This window comes from Dipodomys spectabilis, unplaced genomic scaffold (genome assembly GCF_019054845.1).
Source record: "Dipodomys spectabilis isolate Male_0828 unplaced genomic scaffold, ASM1905484v1 ptg000019l, whole genome shotgun sequence".
NCBI classification, from domain to species: Eukaryota; Metazoa; Chordata; class Mammalia; order Rodentia; family Heteromyidae; genus Dipodomys; species Dipodomys spectabilis.
This window is the reverse complement of record NW_024870696.1, coordinates 10,360,349-10,378,979: the sequence shown is the minus strand read 5'-3', so window position 1 is coordinate 10,378,979 and position 18,631 is coordinate 10,360,349. Positions and strand designations below refer to the sequence as shown.

The 18,631-nt window shown below is 35.2% G+C and overlaps 2 protein-coding genes across 2 annotated transcripts; both read left to right on the top strand.

Moving 5' to 3' along the window:
* The first annotated feature begins 2,808 nt into the window (after positions 1 to 2,808).
* On the top strand, positions 2,809 to 3,747 carry LOC122103964 (olfactory receptor 2L13). Its single transcript, XM_042674645.1, has one exon. The coding sequence runs from the start codon at positions 2,809 to 2,811 to the stop codon at positions 3,745 to 3,747; it is 939 nt and encodes a 312-aa protein (XP_042530579.1).
* A 13,615-nt stretch (positions 3,748 to 17,362) lies between these two features.
* Positions 17,363 to 18,301, top strand: LOC122103971 (olfactory receptor 2L13-like). The gene has a single exon (XM_042674655.1). The coding sequence runs from the start codon at positions 17,363 to 17,365 to the stop codon at positions 18,299 to 18,301; it is 939 nt and encodes a 312-aa protein (XP_042530589.1).
* Positions 18,302 to 18,631: the final 330 nt, after the last annotated feature.

Sequence of the window (18,631 nt, the reverse complement as noted above, 5' to 3'; positions counted from 1 at the left end):
GTTTTCCCTTCCCATCCCTTCCCATCCTCCCCCCCACCCTCCCCACCCAATATTTTCTTTATAATAGGTACTGTGTCCTGGAGTAGAGAACAAATGAGTTGTCAGTTACTTCCCTGTTGCTGATAGGTAACAAACCCTCCTGATGTGCCATACTTCCCGGGATTTCTGGACTTTGACTTTAAACCCAGTCCAGTCCCAGCTGTTGCTATTCCTACTAACTAGAATTTTCTGCACACTCTTAATTACAACTCTCTTCTCACTCAGAATATCTGTAAGAGTTTGAGATACTTGCCTGGAGATTCTTGCTCTCTAATATCTCATCTCACACAGAATGAAGTTCCAATCTATGTTTCTTCTTACACAAGTGTGTCTATCAATATAACAGTTCTCATGCAATGCGTTTCCCTTACTTTTCATTGAGTGTTCATTAACAGACCTTTTATGGAAAAAAAATCTCCATAACATGGCTGGTGGAGGGCTCTAATCTATCTGTTTCTCTGTCCTTCCCTCTGTATCATATTACTATGTCATACAAATCCCTAACCAACAAAAAATGAATATATACCATTATAATTCTAATGTCCATATCACGTGCTTAATTTGTATTCGACATTTCAGAATTATGTCTATTGTCGTGATTGGTGCATGTCAGCATGTACAGCAGGACACTACTAAATAAAAAACCTGAAATATCTTTTGAAGTAATGATATCATACAAATTTAATCATTGCTTTGTTTTATATTTACCTTCTAAGTCATGAGATTATTTTCAAAATTTAAGGACCCAAGAATGTTTATTGTATATTTATTCCATATTCAAAAGTAATACTGACTGCACTATTCATTTTAGTATGTTAATTACACAAATAACTATAAAACTTTATTCCTAATCATGTGTGATAAACTCTTTTTGGGACCACACAGAGGTATAGTAAACTTATATAAATTACCACATAATTTACATTACTAGTTGTGAATAATAGCAACAAACTTGTGTTGTTATATGTAATTAGAAAATCAAGAATACAATATCATCACCCAAATGAGAGTCTTAGGCAGGTTATATCATCAGAACTTGCTTCTTACAGAAGAGTTCACACTTACAAAGTTTGAAAACTTATACAAAAATAAGAGAAGGCGTGATGGAAAACATGAAGTGAAAATGTTATGCAGATTTGAAACAATGAGTAAAAGAACAAATAAATTGCAGAATCCAGGTGACACAGATGAATATAATGGTAACAAAATTTTCATATTACAGATAAAATTTTCAAGACAAAGACAATGGAAATACAGAAAAATATTTAACAGGGACTTCAATTTATTCCTTTCTTTCTCATATTTGAGTTTTTACTTTGCATGATCCCTATCTTTTGTTTTGTGTATTTTAAATGGTAAAATCTATAGAAGTTTGTAAACAGGTGAGCATGTACACTACTGCTCATGCTTCATCCTACTTAGACAGCTGTACAACTGCTTCATGCTGCAGCCTATGAGTAGGAAATTGATCTGCCAAGCCAAAAAGAAGCAACATACGCCTGTTCCCATTACCATATGCCTACAGCTTCTGACCTGCTGAGAAGTGGGAAACCGAAGAAAGGTAATAGGTACACAGACACACATAGAGCATTACTAAACAATTATGTAAAATAATGAGTAGAAATCTGTAGCAGCTTCATGGGCTTAAAACTTAAACCTGTTTCTAATTTTGTATGAGAAAATTAGTTATTCCCAAGAGCAGACTATTTTACAATGAAAATACGAATATACTTTATGTTCTGGAAAAATTATATGAATTTTAATTGTTTGAAGAAGACTGAACAGAAGTCATTCTAAGATTCCAGTGTGTGTATGTGTGTTATAAGTATGGAACTTTGTGATATATATGCATATATATGAATAAGTATAGGTATTGTTAATTCTTATGTTTTAATCATACTTTATCATGCTAATATCCAATTGCCATACAATTGTACCGATGTGAGAAACACAAAGGAAAATTCATTACCTCAGTAATATTTATATGTGTAATTTACTTCCACAAAGAAGACAAAAATGTGTATGATAACCTATGTGAGTATATAATAAATTTTGATTTCTGTTTCAAATATGTGTCAATGGAGGAGAGAAAGCATTCAAACAACAATGGTATTCAAATGTTATTATATATTATAATAATATATATTATAGGATACACAATAACTCTTTAGCTCAATGGCAGTAATTTTAATTGAACATTTGTAAAAATGTAAAATGGCAAAGAAGTGTCTTTATGAACATAAAAGTTAAAGAATCAAAATGAAGGTCTAGTTTCTCTATCTAAAGTAGGGTTATTTATGAAGAGATAACCAGAATATTAAAATGTAGAAACTGGAAAAGCTGCAGGAAACTTAGAAATAAAGCAGACAGAAGTTACAGGGTCACACTTTTAAGTTTCTGTTAAAGGGATACTTTGGGGATTAAGGATATCCCAGTTTTACTCAGATTATAAAACTTGGCAATCATGAGTAAAAGGGCTTGGCCAGGAATTTATCTAGGCATAGAATGCATATCTTAATTGTTTTTAAATTGTATTTTATAAGCAACAAACAAATTTTTATATTTAATGACTACTTGCTGTGATGGTACCAGATACAAGGGATAAGGGAGCATTGAGTTCAAATATTCGAATAAATTTTTAGAAAGCTACACTACAGTATAAGAGGCCAGGTACTAAAAATGTCAGCTTGTTTTAATTGACTTGTTATGTTTCCTACATGATTTCTTTTCATTTTAGTATATTTTTCGAGGAAGATCAAGGAAAATTTCATGGAGAAATGGAATCAAACTTCAAGTGATTTCATTCTGTTGGGGTTGTTGCCTCCAAATCGAACGGGACTGCTTCTCTTGCTCCTTTTCATCTTCGTGTTCTTTCTAGCCTTGTTTGGAAACTCAGCAATGATACACCTCATCAGGGTAGATTCCAGGCTCCACACTCCCATGTACTTTCTCCTCAGCCAACTTTCCCTCATGGACTTGATGTATATCTCTACCACTGTCCCTAAAATGGCATTCAACTATCTCTCAGGTCAAAAGAGTATCTCTTTCCTGGGGTGTGGAGTACAAAGCTTTTTCTTCCTGACTATGGCATGCTCTGAAGGCTTACTGCTGGCCTCCATGGCCTATGACCGCTATGTGGCTATCTGCCACCCGCTCCATTATCCCATCCGCATGAGTAAAATTATGTGTTTGAAGATGATCATAGGATCTTGGATACTAGGCTCCATCAATTCCTTGGCACACACAGTCTATGCCCTTCACATTCCTTACTGCAAGTCGAGGGCCATCAACCATTTCTTCTGTGATGTCCCAGCCATGTTACCTTTAGCCTGTATGGACACCTGGGTCTACGAGTACATGGTGTTTGTGAGCACAAGCCTGTTTCTCCTCTTTCCTTTCCTTGGGATCACTGCTTCCTATGGTCGGGTCCTTTTTGCTGTCTCTCGTATGCGCTCAAAAGAGGGAAGAAAGAAAGCTTTCACCACCTGTTCAACACATTTAACAGTGGTGACATTTTACTATGCACCTTTTGTCTATACTTACCTTCGGCCTAGGAGTCTTCGTTCACCCGCAGAGGATAAGATTCTGGCTGTGTTCTACACCATCCTCACTCCCATGCTCAACCCCATCATCTATAGCCTGAGGAATAAGGAAGTCTTGGGGGCCATGACAAGGCTGTTTGGGATCTTCTTCTCTACGAAAAAATGATTGTCCCTGTTAATCTCTCTATTGTCCTTTTTCAAGCTGAGGAAAGCTTGAAATATGCTGCCTATGTTCAACCACTTTGGAAAGCAGTATGGAGGTTCCTCAAAAGACTTCACATAGAACTCCCCTATGACCCAGCAATCCCACTTTTGGGCATTTACCCTAATGTTTACAAAAAAGACCACACTAAAGCTACCAGCACAACTATGTTTATTGCAGCATTATTTACCATAGCTAAGATATGGAACCAACCCAGATGCCCCTCAGTAGATGAATGGATCAAGAAAATGTGGTATATATACACAATGGAATTCTATGCCTCCATCAGAAAGAATGACATTTCCCCATTTGTTAGGAAATGGAAAGGCTTGGAAAAAATTATATTAAGTGAAGTAAGCCAGACCCAAAGAAACATAGGTCCCATGGTTTCCCTTATTTGCAATATCTAGTATAGGTATGAGTCAAGCGGAAAAAGTCAGATAATGTGATGTTAGGAAAACGAACCCTCAAATATGTATTTTAATGTTTTTGTTTCTTTCATGCATGTGTTTCTAACGCATTTATAAGATTATTTCTTTGTTGCTTTGTATGTCCCTCCCCCACAGTGTAACCCCCGCTTTCACTATATTTGATGTCAGTATAACATGTGGAGGAGACGGGGACAAACAAGTCGTTTAAGGATTCAGGTGGACCTGTTGCAACAATGAGAAGTACAAAATGTCATGTCAAAACCAGCTTTACAGTGTCGGTGGGGGGGGGGGGCGGAGGGGGGGTATGATTGGGTGGGAGGGAGGGGGGAGGCTGGGAAGGGAGGTGAAGGGTAAACAAAGGAGGAGGCTGCAATGCTTGGCAAGAAATGTATGCATTATCCTGCCCATGTAATTGTAACCCCTCTGTACAGTATGTTCTCAAATAAAATAAAAAAAAAATTAAAAAAAAAAAAAAAAGGATTCAGGTGGACCTGTTGCAACAATGAGAGGTACAAAATGTCATGTCAAAACCAGCTTTACAATGTCGGTGTGGGGGGGGTGAAGGGGGTTATGATTGGGTGGGGGGAGGGGGGAGGCTGGGAAGGGAGGTGAAGGGTAAACAAAGGAGGAGGCTGCAATGCTTGGTAAGAAATGTATGCATTATCCTGCCCATGTAATTGTAACCCCTCTGTACAGTATGTTCTCAAATAAAATAAAATAAAATTAAAAAAAAATCTAAAAAAAAAAAAAAAGAAATATGCTGCCTAATCTAAATATACTCAAGCTCCAATGGTACCTGAAATTTTCAATGGTGTACATAGTAGTATAAATAGCACATGAAATAGATGACTTATTTATTTGTGATCTATGTGATCATAAATCTTATTTTTCATTCTGTTTTCAAATATGTGTTTGCATCTTTCTTAGAGAGCATTCAAATGTGGACTGCCTACATTTCAAGTTTCCAATATACACAGGGGGCCTATTGTCTATTGTACTGAGTCAGAGAAATCATAGAATGTTTTAAGAAGTAAATGTATCCCACTAAAACCTGATATTACCTCCCCATACGTTAGAATGGCTATTATGAAAAATATAATGATCAAATACTAGTATAGAAAGGAAGAAATGGAAACCCTTATGTACTCTTGGTTTAATATAAATTAGTATATCCAATATAGAAAAGGGTATGTGTCCTCAAAATTTTAAAATGAATATTCTGTGGGATCTGACATCTTCCTTATACTTAAAAAGGCATCAGAATGTAACAGAAACAACTGAATTTCCATATTCCTTAACACATTATTCACAGACGCCAAAAATATGGAGTCATCTTTAATGTCCATTCAGCATAATCAAATGTAGTGAATATATACTATGAATGAAATGCTATGTATCACTAGAAATAATGGATTTTTGATATTTGTGACATTATGATTATGTTTTACAATTCAGCTAAATTATTATGTGTCAATGTAGCATACTGAATGTCCATGTGTATGGTACATAAAATGAATTTGTGGTGTATAAGTAATGGATTGTAAGATAGAAGGAAATGAACCAAGTAAGCATTCTGATTTGGTGTTATTTTTTATTCTGTTCCATTTATTAAGAAAAAGAAGACATTGCCATGAAATCTAATATTACATATTGTTTAGTTTTGGTACTGTCCATTTATTATTTTGAATTGGGTTTGTACCATGATTACATTGTTTTAGCATTTGTATTGCTGTTTGTTTTTCATTTTACCATATTAACATTTTTTCAAGTTAAAAATAGGATGATAATTCAGAAAGATAATATATGGCTATCTGTGCAGAAGCTATTTAGAAAATTCTCACAATAAACTGAAAATGCTTTTTATTTTATTTTATTTTTTTGAAAATGCTTTTTAACACCAGAGTCAAAGTGAAAGGGTATATTTGGAGAATGACTATTGGAATGAAAATTAGCTCAAATTCTCCTTATGTTAAAATGTTTATGTTACCCTAACTTATTGATTACAATTTGACTAAAACATAGGCATAGACAAAGGTCCATCTCTATTACACTAAATCTGAAAATTTGGAGTTCTGGGCTAAGCCTTTATACTTATAACATTTTATCAGCATACCTCTAAGTCCACAATTCTTTTATTTTTTAATGTATTAAAACTTCAGCTTCAGCCTAAAAGAAAGAAAATACATGTCACAACTATAGTCGAACAAAAATGAATGTAGGACATTCAATTAAATAAGTGCATACAATTAAGTAAGCACTTAAATGCAAACTGAGTAAATGCAAAGCCCTGGAGTTGACTCACACTAATAAATTCCTTTTAAAAGGGAAACAATTTCTTTAAAGCCATGATAGATATCTCTATTTCTCTCCCTCCCCCGCCCTCTCTCATATTCCACTACATTTTCAAAAAGGTCTGTTGTTTTCTAAACAAAATGTGATATAATCTAGAAAAACTGATACTCAATACTTAAGAGGCAGACATTTGAAACTCCTTAGATTTATATTTACCCATGACACAACTGTATTTCTGAATCATTATTTTATAAGGGGGGTAATAAGATGTTTAATCAATGATGAAACTTAGATTTGAGGAAAAACGCATATTGTAAAGATAATTTCTAGGAAAACAAGGCTAAATCACTAAAAATGTTTAAGATATTAACCACAGTATGAATTCTAAATCTTGATTAAATTAAGTAGTACTCTGAGTTTCTTCTTGAATTTGAAATTCCTATCTTATTGCTTATCCCTGCTTCCTGGCTTGAAGCCCTCCCATTTTCTGGGTTCATGCTGTGTTCTGCAAATTGCCAGTCAATGTATTGATTTAGTTTCTGTCAAGGACATTGAATAGCTATTTCGGGTATCACACCTGTTTGGCATGTGGTTAAATTTAGCATAAGCTCATTGGAAGAAAATCTAAATAAACCCCAATACAGGGAATAATATTAATGTCCAAATTTTCCTCTAATAATAATTTCTAATATATTATATTTTAATAATAAATATAATTTCTTATAACTATATAATTTATATAACATAAAACATAAGGTTAATGTAATGCATGATATAACAGAGTTAATGTAATGCATGTTTCATTAATGTCCAATTATTAATATATAATTATAATTACATAATTTGAATTGTACAATTTAGACGATATATCAATATAAGTTTTATTTCTCACTATAGATATAATTTATTTAAAGTCTCTACTAAAATTCCTAGAGAGACCGTCACAGAACTTCTTGTGACATTTATTTTTCTTCGTTTCCACCATTGTACAAATGTTGAAATAAGAAATTAACTTCATTATTCTTTCTTAAACACATATTTATTGCTTTAATAAAATGTTTTTCTCACAACTCTCTTATTTAAGTAAAAACAGAATTAGATATTTTACTTAATTTACTCAGATTCTACTAATCCAAGACTGGACATGTTCCTCTGGCTTCTTCATGCTTAGGGAACAGAAGAGATTACATTGGCAAGAATGGATTAAATATTTATTCTGTAGGGTTTATTTAACATAGTGTTCAGAGAGTATTTTATGAGTATTTAAATGTCCAACACATGAAGTGCTTTCATAAATTTTAAAGCCTTTTCTTCTAGAGGTTTGTAATGTACCATTCTTCTCCAAAATGTCATCTCCATCTTCTTCCATGTACGACTATGCCTCCATTCTTTCCAGTAGAGTCCTTAGATCTGGAAGTCAGACTGCATGGCAGAATCTGTGCAAGATGTTGCAACATACCACTATGGTGTGTAAGTCAGGAAGTTATGCATCCTTGCTCTCTACAAACCTGGAAGCACACATCTTTGCTATTGCTCTCTTCTTTCCTTATTTTCTGAGAGACTCCAGCCAGTTACTTTCCCTTTAGAGTCTAAAAAGTCCAAACCTAGTCTCTATGTTCTTTGGAATTCTCAATAATCATGTCATGATGTTATCCAAACTTTACTCATGATGAGCTCTGGCTTCATAGCAGTATTAACTCTCTCATTTTTAAAGTTCAGCAAGCATTCAAGATAAAGGAAAAACACCCATTTCTACTTTGGGAAAGCAGTTATGCCCAGTTGTATTGAAGAGTTTACCTTACTTAATCAAAGTATTCTCTACTATATGAAAACCTTTCAGAACATAATTTGTTCTCATGGCCTCTTATCCTGAATTGGGTGGAATGTACTGAATCATTATGGACACTTCTATTAAATAATTAGTGAGAGGGTGAAGTAGAGTGATAATGAACAAAACACTTGAAGTTTTCATGTAACCCCCAATCCCAGGAAACAGTTGTACAACTGTTTTTACTCTAAGCGTGGCTCACAGAGTGGTGCACTTTTGGAACGGATGAAAATCCCATCACTCATAATCCTTAATAGGTATTAATATTCAATTTTGTTGTGCATTCTGTGAATTTAGGCAGATATATAATGGCATATATTCGCTATTGTGCTATTATAAAGAACAGTTTCATTACCCTATGAAAACTCTGTGCTCCACCTATTAATTCTCCCTCCTTACTACGCCTAGCAACCAATCAGCTTACTATCATCATGACTTTATCTTTTCCTGAATGTAATAGTTGGAAACACAGAATATGGAGACTTCAGATTGGCATTTTCATACCATATTAGGCATTTTAAGGTTTTTTTCCAAAAGTATGTATACATACATGTGTGTGTGTGTGTGTGCTTGTTTGTTTGTTTTTGTTGGTCGTGGGGCATGAACTCTAGGCCTGGGCACCGTCCCTCAGCTCTTCAGTTCACGGTGAGCACTCTATCACTTGAGCCATAGCGCCACTTCTGGTTTTCTGAGTGGTTCATTGGAGATAAGAGTCTCCCGGATTTTCGTGCCCAGGCTGGCTTTGAACCACAATCCTCAGATCTGAGTAGCTAGGATTACAGGTGTGAGCCATTAGCACCTGCCTCCAAAGTATAATTTTTAATAATATATTACATATACTATTAAGCCAGACACTAATGGCTCACGTCTATAATCCTAGCTACACAAGAGGCTGAGATCTGAGGACTGTGGTTCAAAGCCTGCTAAGGCAGGAAAAGTTTGTGAAACATTTGCCTCCAAATAACCACCAAAAATCTGAAAATGAAGCTAGGGCTCAAGTGGTAGAGGATTGTCCTTGAGCAAAGAAGTTCAAGTACAGCATACAGGCCCTGAGTTCAAACCCAGGATTGACACCAATAAAATAAAACCACCACTATTAATAGCTTAAACGTATGTTAATACAGCACTTTACTACACCATTAATAAATGAATAATACCTTACTTTTAGGCAATAAAGAATATTATACTCACTGAATGACATCTTGACCTTCCAAACTTGGTCAACTATGAACAAAGGTACCATACACACCTATGTACACTTTCTTTTTTATTTAATAACTTTTATATTGTGAAAATACCGTACAGAGGGGTTACATGATCAAGGTAATGAGTACATTTCTTATCAAGCATTGTTGCCTCTTCCTTTGTTTTTCCCCTACCATCCCTGCCCTCCCATCTCCATGACTACACTCCCGACCCCCCAAACCCCCCACCCCGCCAAAGTTGTAAAGTTCGTTTTTCAACATAGTATCTTGTACATCTCATTGTTGCAATGGGTCCAAGCTCTTTAAGACATGCTTCTACTCACATAAATAAAGCACTTTGCAAAAAAAGAAAAACAAGAAAATTCGTGGCTAGATAGTGATTTATCAGAGGAGAAAGAAAACACTTATTTTTTCCCTTATTTGGAAAGAACACTGACTTTTAGTAAAGAAAGTATAGCACATTTTAAATATGGAGAAAGAAATAAGCCCTAGATTTATACTAGAAGAAAAGGTCAAAAGCTATGCCCATATGACCATATAAGGTGATGTTAAGTGAAATGAACCCCAAGATAGGGACACAAATAATTTTTTTCTTTCTTTCTATTATTTTTAATGTATTTAAAATGTACTATGTGACTCTTTTGTTTCTTTCCTATGTTCTTCCCCCAAGTTAAAAACCCTATTTTCACTGCATTTGTTGTCGATGCCCTGCATCTTCTATATTCATTTTTATAATTTGGGGAGGGGAAGGGAAATCACAAAATGCTGAAATAAGGATACAAGTTGACAATGAGATGTACAACACACTATGTTGAAAACAAACTTTACAACTTGAGCGCAGAGGGAAAAGTTAGGGAGGTAGGGAGGGAAGGGATGGTAGGGGAAAAACAAAGGAGGAGGTAACAATGCTCAATAGGAAATGTACTCATTACTTTACTCATATAACTGTAACTCCTCTGTACAGTATTTTTACAATAAAACCATATAAAAAATACAAAGCCCTATGTTGAGAAAGTGATTTGAGTTATATAACTTTGGGAAATGAAAATAAAAACTCTTTGTTGAAAAAGTGGCTTGATTTCTTGGGTAAGAAAACAAAGTGTTTTGTGAAAGACAGAAGAATGAAAGAAAACACTTCATTTGAAGTGCTTTGCTTAGAAAGAAGGAAAAAGAATGAAAAAAAGGAAAGATGAAAGCAAGGAAAAGGAAAGGAAGGAAAGACAAAAATAGTTCTTTGAAAGGAAAGAAAGCCCTTGGTTGAGACAAGGACTCTCTTAAAGACAGGAAGAGAAAGGCTATGTATAGGAGGAAAAACACTTCATTTGATTGGGGCTTTGACTTACTAAGAAATGAAAGGTATTTTGAACTTTGAAAATGTAAAGAAGCACTCTGCTTAGAAAGGAGAGCAAATTGTGCTTCGAAGTGAAAGAAAGCAGTTTGTTGAGAAGGTAGGAGTTACCAGGTTGAAAGAGATTTGAGAGGAGAGGGTAGAGTGCTACATGGGAAAGAGATGGGCTGGAGTCTTATGTTACAAAATTCACATCTCCAGCCATTATACTGTGTTCTATATTGATGAGATACAGTACTGGATTCATGGCATGAAGTTGCTTAAATTTATTGCACCTGCTACCAATGTTGAAAGTGAAAGATTTTATGCATAAAGGATTTAGAATATGAATCACACACAACTGCTGTTGGAAACTTTCACTGGTGTAACAATTATATAAGTAAGGTAGTGAGTATATTTTCTGGAGAATTTGTTATCCCCTCCCTCATTTTTCTACCTCTTTCACCTAATTTTCATTCTGGCGTGATTTAACTGAAAACACAAAAATGTTGTATGCATAACCTTAATTAGGTAATGAACTTAATACCCCTGAAACTTTTAAATAAAATTTCATGAGGTAAGTCATGCCTCCTGGGCCTAACCGAGAGTTAGGAGAGTGCATTGGCTTTTGATTTACTTGATCAAAGTTTGGACTTTAGTTTGTTTCCAGGTTATCAAGGTTGGTTGAAATGACTGAAGTTTTAGTCTCTGTGGATTTGTTCATGAGGGATCAATTAGAGGAAAAGAGGGAGTTCGACTTTATTGTGTAAAGTTCAGAAAATAAAATGGAGAAAATTGTCAGATATCCATTAATAGAATTTAGAGAATTAAATGAGAAATGTGTATTCTGCTTTCAATTGACAGTGATAATAAAGGTATTAACTAAACAACTTCAATATGTAGATTTTCAGGAGGAAAGGTAAAGATATTATTATTATTATTGTCGCTGTTGTCAACTTCAGGGGAATTACTAGTTTTGGGAGCAATGAACAATGCAACCGCTTTTGATGATTTCTTTCTAGGGATTCTAATATATAAAGAAATGTTTCTCATGTCAGAGGCTAGTTTGTTTAGTTTCACATGCTTTTTCTGATCCACAGCATTTTCTGACAGGACAGTGCTGGTGAGGCCAGCATGTTGTTTAAAAGTAAAGAATTCAACAGACTGACAGGAAGAAATGGTGTCATCATAAAATGACATTTCCACTTAAAAACAAGAACTTAAAAACCAGTCAGGTGAGTCCAAATGAAATTATTGAGGTGAGGTCATTGAGGTTGGCATTAAGGAGAAGTATTATGGTGGTTTGGCTTCCTATTATGGACGATCTCTTCCTGCTAAAATAGGAAATATGTAGTATATATTAAATCGGAAAGTTAAAAAATGAACTTAAATTAGAAAAACTTATATTTTGATCTCATTAGAATTCTATTTTAGGCTATATCTTGAAGATGACCTTAATAAAGATACTAAATTTATCTGTAGTTAAGGCTAGCTATGACATTGACAAAAATGATTGACACTTCTCTAGGATTTATTATGTGCTACTCTCAGAGAGTCATTGAATTTCACATTCCCAGGTAACTTTGTTATGGTTGATACTGAATTAGGTGATGAATCACTTGCTAATTGGTCCTGTACTTATTTTCTCTAAATGTGCTCGGTATTTTGCTTTTACAAAATAAACTCAGGAACCTATACTAGTTTCATTTACAATTTATAGCTAAATGAGCTTGTTTTAATTTGGCCTCCATGAATTTCAGCAATATGTATCTGATTACTTGAGGACTCACTTTAAGTAACATGAGTAATATCCTCAAATAACAATATAACCAACAACGCTGTGCATCTGTAAACTGCTGCATTGTCAGGCTCAGGAAAGACAAAGGTTGCACATTTTCTTCCATATGTTTAATTTAACAATGTTTGTGTAAAGACATGTGATGTGGTATGCAAGCATACATTAATGTTCCCAATTAAGCAGAGTATGGTATTTGTAAGGGAAAATTTAAACTGCAACTCCCTAGAAAAACTCACAAACAAAATGTATACCAGAAAAATAGCACTTGAAGGGCATGTGAGTTTGGTCAAGGCGCAATGATATATAATTGAAGAGAGAAAGGTTTAGAGAGGGTGCAGTCATGATATTTGATGCATATCCTATAAAATTAAGGAAACTTGAGGGGACAGTTGGCCTGGAAGGGATGTAGAATGCTCAAGCCAGTGACATTCATCAAGATGCCTTGAATTTATAAACTGATTTGTTGAAAGGTAACTCTTTCTGTAAAACTACATAATAGCATAAATACAAATTTTAAATACTAATCCCTGCTTTAAAAGGAGAGCTGTTAGGCACCCATGAAAATGGACCCTCAGCACTAATTACTGAGTCGTAGGTCCAAAAATCTTCAATATTGTGAAGGTATTTTCATCCATTTCCTATTAATATGAGAATTTTCAATTTAGGAATTCAAGTAAGTATTGAAGTATTTTCTAGATTGCCATCTAAGTGGCAGATAATCTAAATACACACATGGCTTTACCTCCTTTCAGCACAACCTAGAGCAGACTTAGTGCACCCAGTGCTTTCTGTTGGAAACACACCTGTTGGCAGGACTATTGGTAAGTGTCTTATTCTCAATTTACCTAAACTCAACAATGGGTTTAATAACGTTACTTGGTACCAGAGCATCATCTTTGTAATCCTAAGTACTAAGGAGGCTGAGATCTGAGGATCAAGGTTCAATGCCAGACCAGGCAGACAATTTTGAGAAACTCTGATCTCCAATCATCAGCAAAAAGCCAAACAGGAAGGAATGGATCAAGTGTGCCAGTGTCAGACTTGAATGAAAAGAACACGTGATAGACCAAAGCCCCAAATTCAAGCTCCAGTACCAGAATAAGAAAGAGAATAAAAAATGTTACCAGAAATGATCCTCTGTTCTCATTTTCATGTCATGCATGTCAAACATTGACTTTGCAAAAGATATCTATGTTCTCTTCAATACGAAGAAAATACTCATTCAGTCTAAAACTAATGTTTCTTTTAACAGGTAGATCTGTTTAAAACCTACGGTGAAATATGTGTTTCATACAGAGGTAGAAGAGAAATGAGTCTTTATTCACTACACTATTTAAGAATAGTCTTTCCTGATATGCGATGGCTACATGTTTTCTTGAGATACAAGGCTTCACAAGTCTCTGCACTCAAACATCAGTGAGATCTTTCTATCTGTGCCTGACTGCAAGAGGTCTCATGTTACACAGAATAAAATTCAAGTCCATAGCTACACAAAAGTCACTAGAACTTGTCCTTCAAGCACATTTAATGGTGATATCCTCATGAAATGAAGAGGCTTTATAAAGAGATTTTACCTTACTCCTCGCTGTTAATGGAGTATTCTTTAAAAGGCCTTCTTAGAGAGAATCTCCATAGAGAAATCACTGGGGTGTCACTCTAACCATTACCCTACATTCTTCCTTGTGTAATGGGTCACTACACAATCTCATACTATGTGTTTGAAGTAATATTCTGATATCTGCATCATTTGCTTAAAACTTATTACAGATTTCTCATATATTTAATGATCAATGCATTCTTATAGGAACAACTCCTTAAAACAGATAGACTGTACTGTGAAGAATGCATAATAATGATGGTAATAATTATCTTTTTTTTGTATTTTTTATTGTGAAAATACCATTCAGAGGGGTTACAATTACATGAGCAAGATGATCAGTACATTTCTTGTCAAGCATTGTTGCCTCCTCCTTTGTTTTCCCTTCCTATCCTTTCCCATCTCCCCCCACCCCGCGCCAAAGTTGTAAAGTTCGTTTTTTGACATAATGTCTTGTACATCTCATTGTTGCAATGGGTCCACCTGTATCCTTATTTAAACAATTTGTTTTTTCCCTTCTCCTCCCCAAATTATACCAACATCAAATACAGTGAAAACAAGGGTTATACTGTGGGGGAGGGACATACAAAGCAACAAAGAAATATCTTATAAATATGTTATACACAATACCAAGAAAGAAAAAGCATTTGAGACCTTAACTTGGGGTTCATTTCACTTAACATCACTTTATCTGACCATTTCTGCTTGTCTCAGAATATACTAGTTATCAAGTGTTAGAGCAGTAGCTTTGAGCTGAAGAGCTCTGGGACAGCACCAAGGCCCAGAGTTCAAGACCTACAACAGGCAAAAAAAAAAAGAGTACATTTCTTGTCAAGCATTGTTGCCTCCCCCTTTGTTTCCCCTTCTCATCCCTTCCCATCCTCCCCCCTGCACTCCCCCTATTTTTATTAGCATATATTATTTATATAAAGGGGAATTTCATAGTGATATTTTCATATATACATATTATGTATCCAAATCGAATTCTGCTCTCCATCTCTTTTCTTTATCCCCTTTTATCATTTCTTAAAATAATTTCCAAGGGTTTAATTGTTCCACTGTCATATATGGTATAATTTACTTCAACCATCTTTACTCACATTCATCGTCTCCATTGGCTCTCTTCCTTTCCTCTGACATTTAATCCTCACATAGACTATTCTACTTTCCTGAGATTTATTTGCTTTCTTTCATTATTTAGATTATATACTCATATATGCATATATTAAAATTCAGTCATATTGACTCTCATTTCCTTTGTAGTAGTGCTTAACATTTGGAAAATTCCATGATTTAAGAAATAGCAATGAACTACTATCAACTTTTCTTTATTGTAGATAACTGAATAATACAATATCACTACTTAAATCAGTATCACAATTAGGCTATGGCATCTGTATTTATTTAAATCAGAAAAGCATACATATATTGAAAAAAGTCTCATACAAAGTTATGATAAGAGAGGACAGTAAACTTGTATTAGAAATATAAGAAAACTCACTTATGCAGAAATGGAAAACTGAGGAAAGGAATAACAAACTAAACAATTCAGGGAACTGGGGGCAAAGAGCAGATACAAAGTGTCCTACGTTTCAATAAAATCACCAAGGCTTGGCACAGAGAAGTGGAAATTCAGCAATTGAAATTTATTTGCTTCTCACTTTCCATTTCCTTACGATAAATGATCAGCATTTGTTTTTATTATTCTCAACGGATTCAATCTTAATGGGATAAGGACAAACATAATGGAGATGGAAATCAATAAATACACTACTGTTTATACTTTTTCTGGTTGGTTAGCTTTGCACCTGCTTCATGCTCCAGCCTGTGTATTAAGAAACTTGAACTGCAGACAAGAAAAACAGCATCCCCTCTTGTGCCCATGTGCAGTGTGTTGGCATATAGTGTGGAAACAGTCACAGCCTGTGGATAGAGGGGAGAGTGGCTCAGCTTGAAATCAAAGAGGGCCCCACATATACCAAACATAACCAAACCATTGCACCAAGTGGCATAATGAAATAAGTAGAAATTACAAAAGCCCTCACAGGCTCAAACTCTCATCCTAGCCTTCACAATGATTGAGAAACGTATTTCTTCATATCAACGAAGTGTTGGTTGCTTGAAACTGGAAAATATTGATGTGTAAATGCACTTGATCTGTGCCAAGGAAGAATTAAAGTAAGTCAAGTAATGTGAAGAAGAGTTCGTGTAAGTTATAACATATGAAAGACTCAAGATTGTAGATAGGTAGTATGTATATGTGTATATTTGCATTCCTTATAATCACTTTAACAATGTTAATTTGTTACATATAGTAATTCACAGATGTGTAATGTATTAGGGAAAACATCATTTTGTCTGAGATCATTATTGTAGGTACTTTGTTTAATTGACAATCCATGAATTTTGAGTTTGGAATCTATGAATTTTGAGTTTGAAAACCATAGGGATAGCAAATATTCAAATACTATTATAATAAGGGTGGATTTATAGTTTGCACATGGTTTAACATTTTGAGGACAGTGTTTGGGTTGGTGAGATTATTTTCAGAAAGGCAGATAAATGACAAGAGAATGCAAGGGGTTGACCATCAAGGTGAGGCTCAAGCTTACCTGTATCGAATAATTTCAGATAGGGAAGTAGGACCAAATTCAAAGTGACAGAAGGGAGAAAAGTGAGAGGGATTATTGATCCTATATCCACAGAATGTGTGTTACTAAAGCAAACATTTGATTTTCTATTACAAATTTGAGGTGCCTGTTGGAGATAAAATTCAATAATTCTTTCTTCAGCTAATAAACAGTTAATAAGCTTGAATCATGGGTTTGATCAGCATGGGATATTTTAGCTGTCTTATTTATACTTGCTAACCATAACTTTATACATAAAGGCAAAATTTCTCTGATTTGCTGAGATAGTAGTTAAGAGGAAAGGAATTTTAAATTTAATTATTAAATTCAGCTCAACAGATTTGCACCATGGAGGAAAAACATTCATTCACACTCATTGTCAAAAAGTTAATTCTCTTTGGTATCTGGTTCTGTTTCATTCTTATTTCATGTTTTAATTTTTCTTCAAGCTAGTGATAGACATCAATTTTCATGGAGAAATGGAATCAGACCTCAAGTGATTTCATTCTTCTGGGACTATTGCCTCCAAATCAAACTGGGCTGCTTCTCTTATTCCTCATCCTCATCCTCTTCTTTCTCGCCTTGATTGGTAACTCTGCAATGATCTACCTCATAGGTGTGGATGCTCGGCTCCACACTCCCATGTACTTTCTCCTCAGCCAGCTCTCGCTGTCAGATCTGATGTATATCTCCACTACTGTGCCCAAAATGGCGATCAACTTCCTTTCTGGACAGAAAAGCATTTCATTCCTGAGCTGTGGGATTCAAAGCTTCTTTTTCCTGACTATGGCAGGAGCCGAAGGCTTACTGCTGGCCTCCATGGCCTATGACCGCTATGTGGCCATCTGCCACCCGCTCCACTACCCCATCCGCATGAGTAAAATGATGTGTGTCAAAATGATCATAGGGTCTTGGTTACTGGGCTCCGTCAACTCCTTGGCACACACAGTCTATGCCCTTCACATTCCTTACTGCAGATCTAGGGCCATTAAGCATTTCTTCTGTGATGTTCCAGCCATGTTGCCTCTGGCCTGTGTGGACACCTGGGTCTACGAGTACATGGTGTTTGTGAGCACAAGCTTGTTTCTCCTCTTTCCTTTCCTCGGGATCACTGCTTCCTATGGTCGGGTCCTTTTTGCTGTCTCTCGTATGCGCTCAAAAGAGGGAAGAAAGAAAGCCTTCACCACATGTTCAACGCATTTAACAGTGGTGACCTTTTACTATGCACCTTTTGTCTACACTTACCTTCGGCCCAAGAATCTCCGATCCCCTTCAGGAGATAAGATTCTGGCTGTGTTCTACACCATCCTCACCCCTATGCTCAACCCCATCATCTACAGCCTGAGGAATAAGGAAGTCTTGGGGGCCATGACAAGGGTACTTGGGATGCTCTCTCTCATGAAAAAATGATTCAGTGCCAATTATCCTTCTTCTTTTATCCCTTTCAAACTCACCTGACCTAAACAGAGCACATTACCTAATAAAAATATACTAAGGTCACATATGCATCCAATTTTTTTCTAATGACATACTTAAAGGTACAAAAAATATAATTACTAAGTGGTAGTAATTGACTAAAATAATATCTTTGAAATTATCAATTCAAATCTTTAAAATCAGTAATACTATTAACAGCATTGTGATTAATGATATGTAAACAACATATTACAGTTGTATATAATAAATATTATTGTATATGTTAATATTTATTTTTAACACAAATATCATTTCTGTATAATC